The 20,897-nt window shown below is 39.3% G+C and overlaps 1 protein-coding gene across 2 annotated transcripts in view; it reads right to left on the bottom strand.

The window, feature by feature from the left end:
* Positions 1-13,328, bottom strand: part of LOC149065507 (uncharacterized) — a 162,972-nt gene extending 149,644 nt beyond the window's left edge. The window contains exon 1 of one of the 2 annotated variants that reach the window (XM_089253565.1): positions 13,091-13,328. In XM_089253565.1, coding sequence (XP_089109691.1) covers positions 13,091-13,243 — 153 coding nt within the window. In that variant the 5' untranslated portion in view covers positions 13,244-13,328. The remainder of the gene's footprint in view (positions 1-13,090) is intronic. The other variant, XM_089253566.1, reaches the window with a different exon arrangement.
* Positions 13,329-20,897: the final 7,569 nt, after the last annotated feature.

Raw genomic sequence — 20,897 nt, 5'->3', positions numbered from 1 at the left:
TAATTTCAACGGCAGCAATGTATTCCTTCACACCGGCAAGGGCATAGCCGATGTCTTGCTTAACGGCGGCGACATCATCCTTGACTACAGCGATGGACGTGTTGACAGCTGCTCTAATGGTCTCTATCTTGTCATTCATGCCGGTGATGGAGGCGTTGACATAATATTTGACAGCAGTATGGAGGTGGTGACTTCTTTCACGGCAGCGATAGAGATGTTGTAACATATTCATAGACCCCCGACGGAAAGGTCCGGTTCAATCCCATTTATTTATTATTTTTAAGTTGAAAGTTTTATTCTGTTTGAAAATATAAATGCTTACCTTATTTGATTCCGTTTGCGGTCGGATGCGGTGATCGCGAGTGAGCGATCGTAGCCGATTCGTTCCGATTGTTGCAGATCAAAATTACAGTTTTAATGTTCAGATCCCAAAGCATATGCAAATTGGAGTAAAATTACATATTTCTATGACGGAAAGCACCAGTAATTGGGTCGATCCGAAAATATAATTGTTCTTTGCTTGTACACTGGTGAAATAAATTAAGAGAATTTGCATATTTTATCGAATTTCATGAAAAGAACTGAACTGAATGTAAAACTACTGCTTCTAGACAAAAATGCAAATCTTGTACGTCAAATACGTAAGCGTACACGTGTGTGTAGAGAAACAGGCTTTATAAGCGCGCGTAAGTTAAGACGCATTTCGTTCGCTAGCACACCTCAGCGAATTTCTTGGTGTTATTTTGCAGCAATCGGTTAATTTAAAATTGTAACAGTAAAAATGAGTAACCACCAACGTTTAGATGATGGAATGAGGTGGCGAATTGTGGGGAGTCTAGAACACAGGCCAATCTCAGGCCAAATCCGGACTTGAGATTGTCCGGATTTGTAGAGAGTTCAATTTAACGCCCAGCGTCGTGTGTATCTTATGGAAACAGTTCCAGGATACCGGATCCATCGAGAGAAAGCCTGGGCAAGGTCGTCCAAGAGCCACGACGGCCAGAGAAGATCACTATTTGTCGATTATAGCGAGGCGTAACAGGAGTGCTACAGCTTCTCAGCTCTCTCGTGACTTATATGCAGCCACGGGAACCCGTGTATCAAGGGTGACTGTTTCCAAAAGACTTCATGAGAGAGAGTTGTTTGCAAGAAGACCTGCTGTTTGCGTCCCGCTCACTTCTACGGACAGGAGAATCCGTTTATCATGGTGCAGAGCGCATAGAGATTGGAGTATGGATCAATGGGCGACCGTTCTCTTCACTGATGAGTCCCGGTTCAGCCTAAGCACAGATTCTTGCCGTACGTTAATATGGAGAGGACCAGGGACCCGTTACCTACCCTCCAATGTCCGCGAAATCGACCATTATGGCGGAGGAGGTTTAATGGTCTGGGCAGGCATCATGTTGGATGGCCGCACACCTCTCCATGTCTTTGAAAGAGGCACTGTGACTGGTGTGTGAGGTATAGGGATGAGGTCTTGGAGCCCTATGTTCGCTTTTTCAGGGGTGCAGTTGGCCCTGAGTTCATTTTAATGGACGATAACGCGAGGCCACATAGAGCTCTTCTGCTCGACGATTTTCTAGAGAGTGAGGATATTCGCCGAATGGATTGGCCAGCCAGATCTCCAGACCTTAACCCTATATGTCCATGTCTGGGACGCTCTGGGGAGGGCAGTTGCAACTCGCAACCCCTCTCCGGGAACCATCCAGGGAATGAAAACAGCGTTGCTGAACGAGTGGGACCAATTGCCACAGGAAATGATAAACTGCCTTATTTCAAGTATGAAATCACGCTGCGAGACCTGTATATCTGTAAGAGGGGACCATACCCAATATTAACCCATTTTTTTTATTTATTCTGCAACCGCTGTTTCATACCTTCCGACTCCAACGAGTGTTACGCACGATCATGCGTGTGTATTACAATTATTGAATGGCTATTTGTTTTGTATTGTATCAATGTATGTACATATCAAATTTCATTAAAATCGGTACAGTAGTTCTAGAGATAATCGACCAAGTCTGCAAATTCTCTTAATTTCTTACACCAGTGTATATATGTTGTCCAGATGCATGCTTGCCGCTACCTACCGCAAAATCCGGCGCTATTGCTGCTTACTGCTAGTACTCTTGGAGAGTTCGCGCTAAAAAATTGTTATTGTGAAAATATATAGTTTGTGCGTTGGGCACTTGTCATCTTTGCCGGTTGAGCCGTGCATTTTAAATATCGTATCCAACCGTCTCATTTAAGCTTGTTGCAGAAATGATCTAAAGCCTACAAGGTTACCGCATCATTGATACTACGTGAATTTGCTTGATGTGCAAATATCTGCCTGTGCTTCCGGGGTGTTCGCCTCTACGTGAAAAAGGTGATCAGGGGTGCAGAGCAATGCAATCATGCTGTGGTCCGCTGTTGGTTGGTGAATCCGCTTCCAGACGTATTGTTTATCTCCTCGTCGTCAGAGTGCTTACCGATGGACTTGTGTCGTCCTGAGTGACACTGTCCATTGAGGTTGAGGTGAATTCGTCGGATAGTCCAGACTGACTGGTGCCGTGAACGCGCGCCAGATAAAGAACGAATTTAAAAAAGCTTTAGCAATATCCATTGTAAAGAAAAGAAATCTGTTTAATTCTACATTTACACACATTTTATTAATTTTCCCCCTCAAATTAATGAAATGAGCTTCTGAGGAAGTTGCCATATCCGTTACCTTCAATATGGTTTGTATTTCCCGCAAGCCTTTCGCTTAGGAAGGAACATGTCATGTTACATAACAAGCCTATGTAATATAACTGATGTAATGATACCCTGAACAACAATAATCACCTATACAACAATATTACTTTCTGGTTATTCTTTCCATAGTCTTAATATATTCCGTCTGTAACACTAAGTTCCACCTGTCCCTTTACTATCATTATATAGGAGGTTCACTGCATTTTATACCACCAGAATACAATTTCTTTGCATGAGAAAAGAGAATATTATTCTCTAACATATACAGTCGATCCCACTTAGACTACTTTCCTGTTTAATACAACTTATTTTCATGGTCAAACATTTCATTCTCCAACAAATTCTCATTAACATTTCCAGTTTATAGCATTTTCCTGCTTACAACATTTTTTTTGTTTTGCAATGGTTTTTTGAAAAGCATAAGGGCCTATTCACACTGGGTTTTTTTACTAAAAATCACTTGTTAGCTTGAAACCTCTGCTCGCCTCCCCCCCCCCCCATAGTCTTTAGCAAAACAAATTTTTTTTAAAGAAATTAGTGGATAAATTACTAGCTGAATACAAGGATTTTTTTACATGGGAGAAGACGACATTGTGATAATATATGCAAAGTACAGAAACGTTCAGAAACATTTTAAAGAAATTAGGATTTAACATTTAAAAGTAGCTCAATCTCATCAATACTAATTTGATACTAAAATTTAATTATGATATTAATTACTAAGTATATGTATCTCTAATTAGATGTATACAAACTATTTTTATATTTATTACTTAATATGTACATTGATATGTACCTGGTGGGGTCACAAAAACCTGGGTGGGTTGGGGTTTTTTAGAAAAACCTAGGTTTTTGCCAACCCTGGCGGCCAGACTCTTATAAACGTACCTAGATTAGTGTTTTTCAATAGCACTTATAGGAGAACCCTTACGTCAAATAATGAGGAAACAAAGGACTCCTTAGTCTATAATCTATATCTGTGCCATTTTCATCACACTCACTATATTTTCATTCTTTTTCGATTTGTTCTGAAATACAACCTGCAGATTTATGTCACAAAAAACAAATGTACTGTACTACAGAATGCCCGCTTAAGTCTTCCAATTTAAAGCAGACCTTCCCTTTAAAAGATCTCTCCACAGAAAGTAAATAGACCAGCAAATAGAAAAATTATTTCAATCAGTTCATACGGCTGCCGATTTCACTTCAATTTGGATTCAAACATTCATAACGCTTCCGGGCACTTTTAAATACATTAGTGACATGCACATATACATATGAAACTTTTCCCCACACACCAATTCATTTGAACTTCCTGAATAGTGTTGCAAGACTTGTTTGGCTCACAGGAGGCCTTTTCCGTGTGTATCTGCAAGCTAGTAGTGCAAGATATTTGCTTACGATAAGAAAGTAACATGATGAAAGAAGAGCATAATAATTGGATGAAAAAGTATAAAATTTTAGCTATACATTTATATCCTAAATTTTTTAATTGCATATTTTTACTTTGTTATTTGTATGTTATTATTGATGCAATGTTAATTTTATTCTTCTTCTAGCTATGTTGTGTTGTGGAGTTTTTATTTATTACAATTATATACTAAAATATTACATTTTTAAAATCAATCAAAAAACGTAAAATTAATTTATCATTCAAAAAGTAATCATTTTTTAAAGATCAACTAAAAATAGAGAAAATTTGATTTTTTATTGAAATTTAAAATGCTTTCTAAATTTGCGCCTAAATTAGAAACAGAAAAAAAAAACACCTTCCCCAATTTTGCTCTCCCACTGACAAAAACCTGGCTACGCCATTGATAACCTGCTTGGTAATTTTGTTGGTAAAGACTGTGTAACCCTGCTAAATTGTACCAACTCTACAGGGAACCACAAAATACCCGTTCTGTTGATAGGCAAATCGAACAATTCCCCCCGGACTTTCGAAAATGTGAAAAAAATCCCCCCCCTTTTACAAGAATTAATCAAAGACTTAGATAACTGCTGCTCTGTTTACTGAATGGTATGAATTTTTCATACCAGAAAAAAAACCATCAAAAGCCTAAGGGAAAAAGAAGGCATTACGGTGTTGATCATTGAAAATGCACCCACCCACTCCACAGAATATCTTCTGGAAAGAGAAAATGAACATTTCAAAACATTGTTCTTGCTGCCAAACATAATTATGTTGTTGCAGCCGATGGACCAATCGGTTATCAAATCTTTGAAGCGCAATTATAGAAGGCAACAATTAAAGAAACTTTTGATAGAAGATGAAAGCTCATTACATAAGTGTGGATTGATTTAAAAGACTGCTCTTACATGATGGCGGAATCATGGAGTTCAGTGAATTCAACAATGGAGTGCATCAAGAAGAGCTTGGAAAAAATTGAAAGGAAGAGGTAGTGAAGAAGAAGACAGAAGACGACAAACTGCCAGTTGAGGACATAAGAAATTTTTATAGTGAAATTTTCTGGATGTTTCAAGTGCAGTGCAAAGGATGTAGGCGAGTGGTTGATGTGTGATTCTTCGGATCCTGGGTTCCAAATTCTCATTGACGATGAACTCATTTAAAGTGTGCGAGAACCCATTGATGACCCGGCAGATGGTGACATTACGCTAAAATGAATGGAGCAGCCTGAGCGTTGACATCTGCAGAAACTCGCCCTCAAGTAGATGCAAGACTTGGCTGCACAGAAACGAGTAAAGACAGCAAAATAACAGACTTTGATGATATGCCCCAGCAATGATACATTTTAATATAGTACGTAAGTAGAAAATGTAAAGAAAATTTCTTTCAGTCATTAAATTACATTACATAATAAAGCAAAATTCTTTTTTTACTAAGAAATAATCTTTTTCGTGAACAATCCAGTTATCTGAATATTTGATTTATCCGAATGTGGCGGGTCTGGTCGCAATTGATTTAGATCATTGGAGTTCTACTGTACCTTATTTCTGGTGCAGGGCTGTAACTAGGATTTTTGTCGCCTGGGGCAAACATTATTTTGCCATCCCCCGCAACTTTAAAATATGATAATTTTGTAACTGTGTCCTTTGTTCCCACCTAAAACTTCTGCTTGGGGCAGTTGCCCCTCTCCCCAGTTCCGGCCCTGTTCTAGTGAATCATCATTATTGGGTACCTTTTCTTTCTGATACATTCTCAAGTTAGTTTGTAATTTACATCTGGTAAACATTTCTGGAACAGATGCAGTATAATCCAGATTGCCAAGGCCGACATAATGAAACTGGATTGCAGCAACTTTTCTAGATCTTTGTCTCTAGGTGGGACTAGTACCGCGGGCTATTCAAACAGATTCAAATGTCTTCCTTCAATTTGTATAATATTTGAAATAGCATCATTTCACTGTCTAAACGTGCCGTTGACTTGTCACTATGATTATTATTTTCAATAGCTTGTATTATTTTTATACATTAATTCTTATTCTTTTTTGTTAATTCTGCCCTTTTTTTGTCATGTCTTCTGTTTTCAGAGTGGTCAAGAAATATCAGGAAGTTATTTCGAATGACCTCAGTTTGAAATTTTCTTTAACTCTTTACCTAACAGAGGGGTGAAAATTTATGGACCCTAGGATTTCGGAGAGCTTCTACGAGACAAATTTCTTACCCCCCCCCCCATATTTATTTCTCCTATTATTCTACTGCACATTGTAGAACCTTTCTCGACAATAACCGGATTACTGGTAGAAAGCAAAGTATTTCAATGCCCTCTTCTCCGACTAAACAAAGCGACCGGGTATGGAAAGAAGATTCGTCTGTCTTCACACAGTAAATTTCCTGTGATGCAAAGTTTTGGCTAGTTATGTTATTTGCCATCACCAACTTTGCCAAATTTCCTCATCAACAGCATTTTGTGACAGCAGAAATCGGATTAAACTTATTAATCGATAAAATTTTACGAATCTGAGTAACAAAATATTCTATGACCTACTCCTGTTTTAAACAGAATATGTATCAAGACAAGATGACGAAAACGAGAGAAATGTAAAGCTTAAAAATAATCCCTAAACTAATTACATTATAGAATTGTGTGGACATTATCTATTCAAGAAGATTGCAGATAACTAGTAGCATGTCTGTTAGTACAACACAGAGTTTAGACTATAAAATACCCCACAAATATTTTATCCTTTTTTATCGCACAATACCGGATACATTGGTGGTAAAAAAAAAGTGCCCTGGAAAATACACAAGAATGAAGGGAGATTTTCTCTAATTCAACGCCTTTGCATTTCCAACAAAGTACTTGTTAAGATCTTTAAATTAGATGCCACTTGGGGTCGGCAAACTATTCAGTGTGAGGAGCCCCAAAATTATCCTTCACAATAACTCAAAACATATTCATGAGCAAAAAGGTTTTTTTCTTTTTTTTTGCAAGTAAACTACACTGTATTATTCTTTCCTAAGTATTACTAAAAAGCCACGTGTACGTACCCACAGAGCCATACTTTTCCATCCCCAATCTATGAATCGATAAAAAAAAATCTCTTTTTTGAAAAGAATTTTAAATGCCTTTTTTTCAGATAAGTAAGGACCTCCCAAAACCTAGTCGCAGTAGGAAATCATTCAAATCACGTTGAAGCAGAATCTTTTCACCATAAGCCTTTCTATTTCCAAGAAGTCTTTTTTTTTTTTGCAGAGTCCTGCCCAGGAGCGAATATTTTCCTTAATCCAGCCCTGCTTGTTTTGATACAAACAGAAAGAGAGTTAAAATGAAAAGAGATGTCCAAACACGCGAAAAAGCAACAGGATAACAAACAGCACAACAAACCTATGTGAGAGCCACAACCCAAATTCTGCTATTGTTATAAGCATATATGTATTGAGATAGTATAGGTCAGGCCAATTTTTCTTGGAACTCGCTTGTATAAAATCCCTTACTTATCTTCTCTATTGTCCACTTTGTGATAGTGAAATCTTCAAGCATCTCAACCTCTCTGTCAAGTAGATCAGAGGCTGAAAATGTTGGAGATAAGGAGTGGTTTATCAAAATGTATTCTAGTTTTCTTATCACTAATTTTAAGCCGGCAGGGCAGTGTTTCTCAAAGTGTGCATTGTGGCTCCTAGGGGTGTTGCCAACCTTTTGTGAGGGGCGTCACGACGAGCTGGAAATATTGATGTGTATGTGTGTGCCTATTTATGCTTTGAAGTGGTTCTTTTATGGATGTACAATATCTATACCAAACTATATTGAGAGCCACAGATGAACTATGAACAGGGCAAGGGAGGCACGGGCATGACCCCCACAAGGGTAGAGCTGACAGGGCAGCAGCCCTGGGGTCCGGATGATTCTTAATTTTTTTTTTTTCCACGCATAAATTCATCATAAGAAGACCCGTGAAAGTCTGTGCTGGGGGCCTGCAAGAGATCCTAGCCACCCTACTCCAGGATGTGGGGGGGGGGGGGCATGGCCATGAGTGACAAAAATTTGAGAACCACTGCAGTTGGGTGTGGAATATAGAATTCGAAATAAATCCACAAAAATAAAAAATAAAAATTTCTTTCAGTTTTACCGATATTTAATTACTTTTTTGACGGAAACTTCTTATTTTCTTGGTGTGCGTATGTTTTGCAAGAAAAACACAAACAGCTAGAAAAAATATGGAAAGATCAAACTTCGGTAATCTTAGTTCTAGAAATCATTTGAAATTGTACGTAAGTTAATTAACAATAACGGTGATTCGCAAATGCAATAATATTTAGTTGTCTTTTTCGACATCGATTCCTTCAAAATCTAATGAGTCCAATGTACAGTACATCTAAATTTAGACATTCATTGAGTGTTTCATAAAAAAATGCCCGAAAAGAAACTTTTTGTAATGTTTTAATTACAAAAAAAATTAAGATTTTCTGATGTATTAAAATTAAAGTTTTTTTTTTCTATTGTACGACGAAAGAAATTATTCGATTAATAATCAAACCTATAGCTAGCTGGCAGATCTTTTACTAGTTTCAAAGAAAATGAAATAAACTTTTAATGAAAATCAGAATGTTGGCAAAATTTCAAAAAATACACTCATTGCCATAAAAATTTGCGCACCCAGAAGAAGTCATCAAAATGAAACGAAATTTTACACATGTAAGTACTACGTTGATATAAGTAAGTGAATAGAAAATCCAAGAAAAAGGACCATTTATTGCAGAAAAAAGTACAGATGAACAGAAGTTTTAGTACTCTGTTGGACCCCCTCTAGCACGAATGCACGATGCGATACGAGAGGGGCATTAAGGCATACAAGTTGCGTATGATGTCCTGAGACATCTCGTTCCACAGTTGCTGTAAATGCGCCTCTAGTTCGACCAACCTCGTAGGGTGTCCAACTTGCCGTCCCAAATGATCCCAGATATGCTCGATTGGTGACAAATTTGGGGATAGAGCAGGCCAGGGAAGGGTGGTAATGTGGCGGAGGCAGTCTTGTGACATCCTTGCTGTGTGTGGCCTAGCATTGTCTTGTTGAAAAATGGCTCCTGGGAGCCCTGCCATGAGTGGCAACACATGTGGCTGAAGGATGTTATGGACGTACCGCTGGGCTGTCATTGTGCCATGGATCAATATTAGGGGTGACCGTGTATCGTAAGCAATGGCACCCCATACCATGACACCAGCTGTGGGAGTGGTGTGTCGCTGTAAAGCGAAGGCAGGATTGAAGCGTTCACCACGGGGCCTCCAAACACGAACACGATTGTCATCACTGCTCAAGTTGAATCTCGATTCGTCGCTGAAGACGACCTGGTTCTATTCCGTTGCAGTCCAATCCCATCATGCTCGACACCACTCCAAACGGAGGCGTTGGTGGGTGGGTGTCATTGGCAGCACACGTAATGGGCGCCGCGATACCAGATGTCCTTCAGCCAGGCACCTTGCGATGGTTCGGGAAGACACAGGGTCCCGTAGTGAAGCTGCTGCCTGTATCTGGATAGCGGCCAATGAGGCAGTTGGCTCTACGCGTGCGTTTCGGATGATGTGACGGTCTTCTCGACGACTGGTCTGTCGAGGGCATCCTGAACCTGATCGCCGTGTAAATGACTTCTGTCCACTGGTCCCAACACCTCCTCACAGTAAAATCAGAACGGCCTAGTTGACGAGCTACTCGCCGAGCTGACCACCCAGCTTCCATCATCCCGATGATTCTTCCCCTATCGAACTCTGACAACTGCTCATATGGTCTTCGACGGCGGCGTAACGGCATGTCTACCTCAACATTTTCTTTGCAAACGATTAAATACACTCCAGCAAGCTCTGCTTACCTGTTTTATACTCCAAGGAGAACGAAGTTCAACGCCCTCTAGTGGCATTACCTTCAGGTCAACTTTCGTTTCGATCCCACAATTATTTCTTGGTGCGCAAATTTTTATGACAATGAGTGTAGTAACCACACGTTTTTCTCAAAGCTCATCTGAGGTATTGTCATTGTCAATAGTCATTCTTTCATAAGTAACTGTAGTTGTAAAATCCTCTTTCTCCGACAAGAACCCAGCGCAGCAGCCATCAACAATCCGTCACTGTGTCCCGCCCAAGGAATAAAAGAGTGTGAAATGCCTATCCCCCCACTTCAGCCGGATCTGGTAGTCTGCATGACGGGCCGGATATAGTAGGGAAAGAGTTAAGTCGCAAATGCGTTGCTTAAAATGCAGCAGTGACATGATATTATTGATTATTATTTGTTGTCATATCAGTTTATTATTAAAAAGAGGGCCAGGGATTTTATTTTCTTATGTAGAGAATATTTATTTATACAACTGGAAGGACTGTTGTTTATTTAAAAGAGAGTCTGGATACCCAGAGAGACTTATGCCCTGATCGGTTTATCATTTAAAAGGGAGTCCAGGTTTTATTTTTTTACACTGAGAATTATTTATTTATATTATTTATAATATTATTGTTGGTTCACAATTTTGATATGTTTTTTATGCTGCCCAATTTTTTTTGGCATCCATAGTGTCAGTTTGGCCTTGTTGACCTTCATCTGGCATGTTTGGCGCCGAAAAAAATCACCAAAAAAATCTCAAATTTCTGGGTTATACGACATTTGTTTCGCATTTCTTTTACTTCTGTCGTGGATCAAACTACACAGCTGATACACTAACAACTCACAAAAATCATGTGTTCCTTATTGTATAGAACTTGATTTAGTCACAGTGTAACGAGAGCCCATCGGGGAAGGGGGCATCAAGTGCCAAGGGAGACTTATGACAATTATATCTGATTCTCCCAATTATCAAGAGTAGAAACACAAATTGTGGTAGGTATAGGTATTTTTACAGAGGTGGGGGATCTCAGAAAACTCACTTTGTCCATGGGCCTATGATCACGGGTGACTTAAGTGAGGGTGCAAGGGGTGCGGTACACCCAGGCAGAAGGTTGTAAGAGGCAGCAGCATAGACTGCAGTCAGTTTTTAAAAATTTCACACAATAAAACAGGCATCTTCAACCTGTTGCTCGTGTGCCTGTGTCTGATTTCGGGCTCGCGAGCACTTGATCAGCATCCTAATGGTACAAATTGAATTCAAGGATTAAAATCATGCTACTTTTTCAGGCATACATATTTTAAACTCACAGTGACAGTGCTCTTTTTTTTATGATAGGTACAGGCAGTGCTTGCGACCAGAAAAAGGTTGATCTCTAAAGTAAAAATTCACACAACATCACGCTGTTAGCCATACCTTGACAATGGAGATGTTGAAAAAACTTGAGGGAATAGACAGGGCCTGGGACCAGAAACAAGAATGTAGTTACCAGAGGTGGCTCGAGACAGCATTTCTACCCATGCTGCACTTATTTTTTGAGTTTCCTGCCCATCCCCGCCCCACATCTTACATCAGGGCTGAAATCTTTCATGGGGTCCCCAAGCCAGATGCTCCATCAAGGTCCCTTCTACTATTAATTTAAAGTGTGAAAAAAGATAGGGATAGTCTCAGGCCACCGGGCTGGAGTCCTGTCAGCCCCTACTGTTGTGGGGACCATGGCCTTCCCTCACACTTTATTCCAACGATTTCTAACAGAAAAAAAAAATCCATTTTCTTTTTTTGTTTTCATCTCAGATTTGGTACCCCTCCAGAGTGGACATAAATCATTTCTTTCTTTTTTAAAGTCAAGGAATCATTTTCACCTATTCACCTTGGATTTAGAACAATTCTTAGAGGCCGCAATGGGTCGCATAGCCTAAGAGCTTTCCCTGTACTCTATATGACAAGGGGCAAGTGTACAGTTTGGTTGCCTTATTTATTTTCTTCTAAAACAGTCAAATGAAGGTGAAGGAAAAATTTGGCTTCTCACTTGTACGGTCCTTGGGGCACAACAAAAACTTTAAAATAAATTTCTTAATAAACATCAACCTCGTTATACATCATCTTTTTCAAGGGATAAGTGTAAGTGATGATGGTTCACCAATAAGTACTGTTTTGAGGATTAAGTTATCTGGCATTATAAAGAACGATAAAATAATTCTATGCAAGATATACAGAAAACTGGAAGTTGTATGAAGTTGCTTATTTTCTGAGATATTGATTTTTAGGAAGGAAAAAGATTCATCTCTTCTTCTACTGGGAATTGAAAACTTACCCCTTGTTAGGGAGACTGAGAGCACCTGTCCAGCAAACAAGGGGCCAGGGTTCGATTACCTGTAGAGTTAGAGATGAGAGTTTTATTAGGGAAAAAAATCTTCACACAACATCCAGTCCTCTGTATATCTTGCATAAACAAGTGGCAAGTGACATCATGTCATGAAAGTAATTCTAGACCAAAAAAACAGAAAAATCCTGCTTTAAAAGCGGGACGCATGGGCATGGACATTTTTCTTGCTAAACAATGGTGTGTGACTTTCTTCTAAAAAAAAATCTGGTTTATCTCAAGGTCCTCCAGACTGGAGCCTGGTCAGCCTCCCACCAGGGTCACCTATAGGGGCGGCATATGAGGCTTCGCACCCAGGCGGCAGATAAGCTCGAGCTGCCCCTGCCTATGATGCTGATAAGACGGCAATGATGATCCATGGGCCCTGGCCATACTTTATGGAAATCATGCAAAATCTAATGAAAAAAACTCAGCATTAATGCAAGGTTTAGTTCACAATATTGTTAGTTTCTATTCTTTTGTGTCACCCTTATGATGATGATTTTCAACTATACAATCAAAGTGCTCTTAAAATTTTAGGATTTTCTATCGGATGGCTGAGGCATGTATGTGACATATTTCATCCCATGGGATTTCACTTGGCTCATAATCATAATGAAAAATTTATATAAGACTAATTTTATCTTCGGTAATCTTTTACAGTGATCATAAATTTTTTTAATAATGAAAGTCACAATTTTTTATAATGAATAATTTCAATTTTACCTCGGACGATTTTTGCCTATCACTAGAAAAAGAAACTCTGTTCTTTTCTGATTCCATTAATTTAGCTAATCGATACTTAAGAAGTTCAGCCGTTTCATCGACTTTCGCCAACTCCTTCAAGAACGCATCTCTTTTTAACATTTTCTTGCTCATTCTCAAAATAAAACTTGCTACAACAGATTATATTGTTTACAAACTCGGAGCACAACTGTAAGTTTGTTTGGAAGATGGGCAATTCAGTCATGAGCCGTCTAGAAGAGCCGGCTCTTTTCAGAGAGCGAGAGATCTTCAATTCCTTGAATAATCTAGTCAAGTCAAGACACACGGCTTTGATGTTGTTCTCCGCTATCCATATAAAGGTTTTTAACAGCTAGCTGATGCGAAGATATATTTAGGAAAGAGAGAAAATTCTACTGCCCTTGCGAGATGAATGGAACCCACGTTTCCTCTCTTGTCGGGAGAGCGCCCTAGACCACTAGACTACAAAGGCAACGAATATCTCAATCTTTCCTTGGAGCTCGTGTGCACTGAACGTGACCGTACATGGACTGTCGGATCTTCGCATCAGCAAGCTGTTAAAAACCTTCGTATGGATAGCGGAGAGTGACATCATCCGATGGGTCCGACCGTCCATGTACGGTCCCGTTCAGTTCACAAGAGATCCATGGAAAGATCGAGATATTCTTTGTAGTCTAGTAATTTAGGGCAGTCACCCGGCAAGTGAGAGGACTTGGGTTCGATGTAAGGGCAGTTGAATTTCCTCTCTTTCCTGAATATATCTTCGCATCAGCCAGCTGTTAAAAACCTGCTGAAAAAACTCATAGTCTAAAAAATTGATTGTAGATGGCAGCACTACACATAACAAGCATTACACAGAAACAAACTTCACGGAAGGTTCACTATACATACACACGCATTCCAACATGTACCAATTCGTTAGAAGTTCCGCAGAGAAATATGGACGAGGTGCATGTCTAGGTTAGTTGTAATGGCTGTTAAAAACCTTCGTAAACGAGGTTCCTCTGCAGGGTCGGTCTTAGGGCCGTGTGACAGGTGCTTTTGTACAGGGCACCAAATGATAAATGGCGCCGAAACACGTTAGATATATATATATATTCATTACTAGAAAAAAATCTTGAGGGTTCGTATTTAAAAAAATAGTTGTATACATGAAAAATGACCGAGATGAGAAAAAAAAATTGAAGGTCTGAGTGTATATATAGTATTACGGTTATTTTTCGAAAAGAATCGATGGGCAGTCCATCTTATACGTCAAACCTTTTTTTTACATGTTAACTGATGGGGATTTTGCCCCACCAGTGAAGATAGAAAATGACCACTGGTGGGGCAAAGCGCTTTTCTTGTTTTCCTGAAGCAGCTTCAACTTCAAACCCTACCAATATGAAGGGCGTCAAAGAAAAAACTCTCACAAAAAGATTTCGCCATTTGGGAGTCCGGTTTTTTATAACTGATCTTTTTTTTTCCAAGAAGGAAAAGTAAAGTTCAACTGAAAAGATAAGTTTTCCAAGGACCGACTTCTCTGGAAAGGTCTTTTGCTCTCATAAAAAAGTCAGACAAAGAACAAATGGAGGATGACCGGGACGAAAGATATGACCATTCATCAGAGCCGTCTTAAGAGCATCGTGGGCCCCCGAACCAAGTGATTTTTCTGAGTCCCTATCAAACAAATTTAGGAAAATTTCAACCATATCTCATTTTTGTGAAGCTCTTTTCCTCCTGAAGCTCCCGGGCCGCGCCTGAGTGGGCCCATGCCTTAAGACGGCACTGCCTGTGCCCCCCTCATAATATTCACATAAAACTGTGAAATTCTATTATAAACCGATAAAGTGGTGGAAAATGGGTTTAATCATCAATCAATGATGGTTTTGATCATCAGTTCTTTTTTTTTTAATGCTTATTCTGAAATCGAATAATTCTATCGTATGTATTTTACAGTTTTTTGAATTGGATCGGATTGTTGATGATTTAGTTGGATTCGCGTTTCAAGTTCTCCAATAATTTAAATTGACAACCATCACCACAGAGTAAAGTCGCGTAACATTTGAGTATAATGTTTCAGAATATTGGGGAAGCTTACATGCTTACATTAGAAAATTGAAAACATTAAACACAGAAAGTGATACAAATACATATAATGCATGGGTTCTGTGTGCCGCAGCACCATGCAAAGGTTTTTCAAAGAGACTCTTTTTTAAACTGCTCTGTGGAGCCGCGGATAAATGTTGATTAGAGAAAGAGGTGTCGGGAGTGGGATAAGTTTGAAAACCCGACATAATATATAAGTGTATAAGATGCCCCACACATCCTCCAACGCTGCCTGCGCTAGTATCTTTGACGGGCCTCAGGACAAGTGATTTTTCTGAGGCCCTATTAGGCAAATTAATCGAAACTTTCAACTAGATCTAATTTTTGTGAGACTCTTCGTCTCTTGGACCCCCGAGCCGTGCCTGGGTGAGCCCATTCTTTTTGACGACACTCCCGCCCTTACCTAAGGGGCCCGGTGTGTCTCAACAGTTTCGGACGCGAAAAATATTTGCCCGATTTAATATATTTGGGAGCAGGGCCGCAACTAGGGAGGGGGGCAGGTGGGTCTCGTGCCCCGGGCGCTGGACCAGAGGGGGCGCAAATTTCATTTTCAAACCTCTCCTTCAACATTACAAGGGGGCGCCCAAATGCGCACCTGCCCCGGGTGACCAAACATCTAGTTGCGGCCCTGTTTGGGGGGGGGGAAAGGAATCGGCATCCATTATTTCTAAAAATACAAGAATCCATCCAGAAAATGTTAAATACACAATTCAATAAATTGACACAAAAACTGGCAAAAATTCACCACTGAAAGTAATTTTAAACTAATGAGAGAGAAAAAATCCTGAAACTGATAAAAATTTCAGACTTGATGAATCAAAAATAACTGAAAGAAATAATTTCACCACCAATAAAAATTCAGAATTTACGGGGGGGGGGGAATTTCAGAATTGTTGAAACTTCAGAATTAATGCAAGTAATTTCAGAATTCATGAAAGCCTCCAACAGTTTACCGTGAGTACGGGTGCCCACAAAGCACTGTTCCCAGTGCAACCGCTCCTATCGCACACTCCTAAGAGCGGTTCTCACTTTCACAGCGGAAATCACTTTTTCTCATTTCTCTTTGACAACCTCAACCGCTTTCTCCAACGGGGGGGGGGGGGGGTGAGACTAAGGTGAAGAGATGCTTGGCTAGGCAGTGAATATCTGTTTTGTTGGCTGGACTATGCCCTCACATCCCATAGGTTGGGATTTTTGGCGGGCCCAAGTAGAGGCGGATTTAAGGGCGGGCGCACCTGGCGCACACCCTGGGCCACGTAAAACCCAAACATTACACTTTTTTCTAATTTAAGGGGTCCAGTATTTTCTTTTGCGTCCGGGGCCTCAGCTGACTTTAATCCGCATCTGCCTCAAAGCAAAACTTTTCATGGGCCCTTCTGTAGTTAATTTACAGCTTGAAAAAAAACCCAAGAAATTATGGTAATTGTTCCAGGCCTCAGGGCTGTTCCCGTGTCAGCCCTTCCCTTGTGGGGTCAAATACCGAACTTGGAAATCGGGCGTCAACATCCGCACAACAATTTTACCGAATTTAAGAGTTGAACTTGAAAATTATTGGCAACATTCCCAGTTTAAACGACAGCGGATGGTTTTTCTACAGTTAATTACACAAAAGAAAGCAAAAAAAAAAGTCATTTAAATAAAAGTAAACTTACGTGGGGTAGAATCTAGTTCATCAATATGTCACTATGAAATCATTTGAACTTTGAAAAGAAACAAATCTTAAGCTTTTTTTTTTCTCACATAGGAGCGTTTCATTATTCCAATAGTAGAGCAAATTTGTGATTATTTTACTATCTGACATAAATAGTTCAATCTTACACGAACGGCAAGGAATGGTTCGATTCTCTGCATGTAGCTGGTCATCCGACAGAGATGAGCGGGAAAAAAATATACACCATAGAAAGTCCAGCAGTACAGCAGAAACGATTTTTTTCCCTGCATATGGCAGGTATACTGCATATCCATTCAAGGAACAGCCAGGCTGTACCCTTAATTGTATGCTATCAGCGGCTCTTTTTTCGCTGAGTAGAAAAAAAAAGACCGACAGCTAAAATATTGTTAATTGAACGCATGTGTTGAATGGGTCTGCAAACCGATTTTTTCCTCTCCCGATAGAAATATTTGGTTCCGAGGAAAAAAGAAGCTGTATCCGTTTGCAATTCCCCGTGGTGCCTGCGGGCATTGGTGCCGGCTTTGATTTAAAACACCACAACGCAAATCACAATGGTGGGAAGAAAATGACAACATTTGGTTAATGGTGCCCTTTTTTTAAGCAAAATTCTGTTTTGTCAACCCTAGGGGATAATGAACAAGCCAGACGTCTGAAAAAGTGTGCAGACTTCTCAAACATGAATTCATTAGTGACTTATGGCCCGAAATAGGGCCAGGCATCACCTTAAAATTCTGGTTCTATGAATTCATCGGCTCTCCGTGGGTGGGGTGGATGGTGGCTTTTACCGTTGGCAGTACGGAAAAGTAATGAAAAAACACGCAAATTAAAATACTTTTTTTTAATTACTTAAAAAAATGTCCTTTACTTTTCCATTGTACAACATGATGTGTAATTTGTGTATGCCAGAAAAGAGATTTTCATGGTGCATGCAATCAATCTTTTCTTTCATGCACAAGAATCATCGTTGAGATTTGCCTCCTGTAAATATAGAATGCTGAAATGATTATTCCCATGCGTTCTGGAAGTAGTAGCGGAGAGGTTTCCTGGTGTTTTAGACGATAACTTCATGGTGATAATTAAAACGTTGTGCATCTTTTCTTTTTATATTTGAAGTCATTTATGTATTTTTTTCTTCACAAATTCTCCCTCACACTGTCAGAAGTCATGAAAAATAGAAAAACAAACGTCGAACCATTACTCCTTCGTCTTTGAATCTCAATACACAGCATCTCATTTTACTAGGATGTTTTTTTTTAATACATGTTTCTGTGTCTGCGTGTGTTTGTTTATTTATACTTATGTTGAGCTTTGAATTTTAATTTTGGTAATAGCGCTGGAATAAACGATTCTGTGTATGATTTTTTTTTTTGTGGTATAAACTTTAGATAACAAAACTGTGTCATTATTGCATTTATTATTATTTTTTATTTTATTTTACAAGTTTTATTTTCTCAGCGACTTTTTTTTCGTATTTTTTAACTACATTGATGAGACTATTGATTGATGTTTTTTTTCAAAGTGTGCGTCGCTGTTTCTAGGAGCATCGCCACCTTTATGTGAGGTGTCGGGGAGAGCTTGAGATTGATTTGTGCACCTATTTATGCTTTGAAGAAGTTACGGGAAAAGTTTATGCGAGAAAATATCTTTAATTTATCCTGAAGAGCCGCTGCGAAATCATGAATTAGGCAAGGAAGCAGTGGTCGACAAAAGTTTGTGAACCATTGGTATAGGGAAAAGTGTTCCACTGAGAGAGGGATTAACTTTACAAAATATTTGTAATTTTTTTTTTTTAAATAAGGCGGCGAGATATCTTGTCAATGGCACTCAAAGGGTTGAGATCCGTTTGAAATCAGAACGTACTGTCTCAAGCCTATTGCTGTGACTACCGTTGTGGTATTCAGATTCTATGATGTTCATTTTATTCTCATGCTTAAATGGATTTACAGGATGTATGGGAAAGTCCCTTGGACTTGAAATGACTTGCAAACAAAAACAGCTACAGCTGTGCAACTCCTCACAAGGAGAAAGGGTATTCTTCAAAAATTTTAATTAAAAAAAGGCGCTTTCAGTGCAATATTTGAGCTATGTTCAAATGGTGATTGGTATGATTGGTATTGCTTTAGCAACACGAGCAGATATGTTCCGGCGTCCCTGTCACTGAAATTGATATTTTTACGAATATTATCGCCAGAAAAGCCATAATTTTTAATATGATTGTGAACGGATAGAACATTCACCAAGCTGATGACTCCTTTAAAGTGAGCTCTAAAATGGTTTGTTTATTATAAGTTTTTGAGAACTACGGAAACGCGGCGAGCCATAAATGAAACAATTCTCATTTTTCGAAAGGCAACTATATTAGATGTACAGACCATACTACTTCTTCGCATACTTTGTTCCTTCCGAATTTTTTCCATTTTGTTAGTGCTTCGTTTCCCAGCGTTATTTCTGTAGCATTTGCAACTGGTGAGAAGTATTTACAATATATCAATTTGTTCTTTCATTTCCAGTAGATAGATAGATAGAGAGAATCACTCACAACCCCGGACTGAAGCAAAGCAACTTACTTTCGTTAGCTCAAAAGAGGCAGGGTTGTGTCGGAAAAAGTTAGCAAAGATTAATAGTAATGGCCCCCTTGCCCCGTGTATGTATCAAATCACCCGCGTCGTTCTCCCCATGAAGATGTAACGCATAAGCCATTTCACTAAAAATGAATAGCTGAACTTAATGACCAGGGAGAAAAATTGCACGTACGCCCAGTGGCACATAAAGGCTGGAGACCGCATTTCCGTTAGAATTTGCTTTGGTTGTGGTATCTTGCTTGCTAGCTGGCTGCGTGGAATCAGCTGTTCTTAGTTTCTGGGGAAAAAAATAAAAACCCTCATCTCTCTCTCTTGAACATAAAATGAAAATTTGGACAAAAAAATGCCTGGATCTATGAAAGAGTGAAACTTGTGAAGAAATTAAATATGCCGAGTTGGAGACGGTTGCAAAAAAAATAATAATAATAAAAATAAATTTATGAATATAAACAGTATTGTTCCCAGAAAATCTTACAAATTTGTTTTTAATTTTCCCCTCAAGAGAGAGAGGGTTAGAGATTAAAGTAAAGGAGTCATTGGATTAAATTTATCAAAAAAATCATAATCTCATGACCTTTGTTTTCTTCATATTCAGATTACCTTTAAGCATAATGCGAAAGTTAAGAAAAAATTAATTTTTAAGAATTTGGGAGAGTTACAGCTAAATAAAAACTATGCCGTGACTTGGTCTCTCGAAAGTTATAAACGGGGTTCTCTCTCTCCACTCTCTCTGTATTTATTTTCTCTTCATTTCCCTCTCTTCGGATCTGGAGACCACCCAATGTCCGAATTTGAATGGTTTTGTGCTACTCATTGGCGTACGCAAAGGGGGAAAGTTTGGGTTCTAACTCCCTCAAGCCGAGATTATAGTGTTATTTTGCAGGAAAAAACGTAACCCTCCCCCCTTAAGAAAATTCTGCGTAAGTCTATGGTGCTACTACACTGATGTTTATCTATATAAATTGCTCTAAAATAGAATGTTTTAACTCTGGCATCTGATGACAACCCGGTAACTTCAGATCCTTTTTCTACAGCCAGGGTTATATAACTAAATCGTTTTCACTTTAATGAGCATCAAAAAAACAAAAACAAAAAAACAATCAATGGCAGTGCCGTCTTAACGCATGGGCCCACCCGGGCACGGCCCGGGGGCCTCAAGAGAAGAGGGGCCTCACAAAAATGAGATCCGGTCGAAATTTTCTAGGATTTACCAGGTAGGGCCTGGGGGCCCATGATACTCTTAAGACGGCCCTGCCCGGGTGGGCCCATGCGTTAAGACGGCAATGGTTTAGGGGCAGACATGGTACCCTTATACCCCTCCTGCATAGGTTTGTTACATTTTACTGTGATAAAAATCTTACCATTACTGCAAAAGTAGGTTGAAGAACGGGTCATCGGTGAAATCAAATAGATTCGAAACAAAAAAACTTAATAGGAGAATGTTATT

This window comes from Pholcus phalangioides, unplaced genomic scaffold, assembly GCF_987345545.1.
Source record: "Pholcus phalangioides strain wild (caught in Gottingen) unplaced genomic scaffold, Ppha-v1.0 ptg000039l_1, whole genome shotgun sequence".
NCBI lineage: Eukaryota > Metazoa > Arthropoda > Arachnida > Araneae > Pholcidae > Pholcus > Pholcus phalangioides.
The sequence above is the reverse complement of the archived record's forward strand: the minus strand, read 5'-3'. Positions and strand labels throughout refer to the sequence as shown.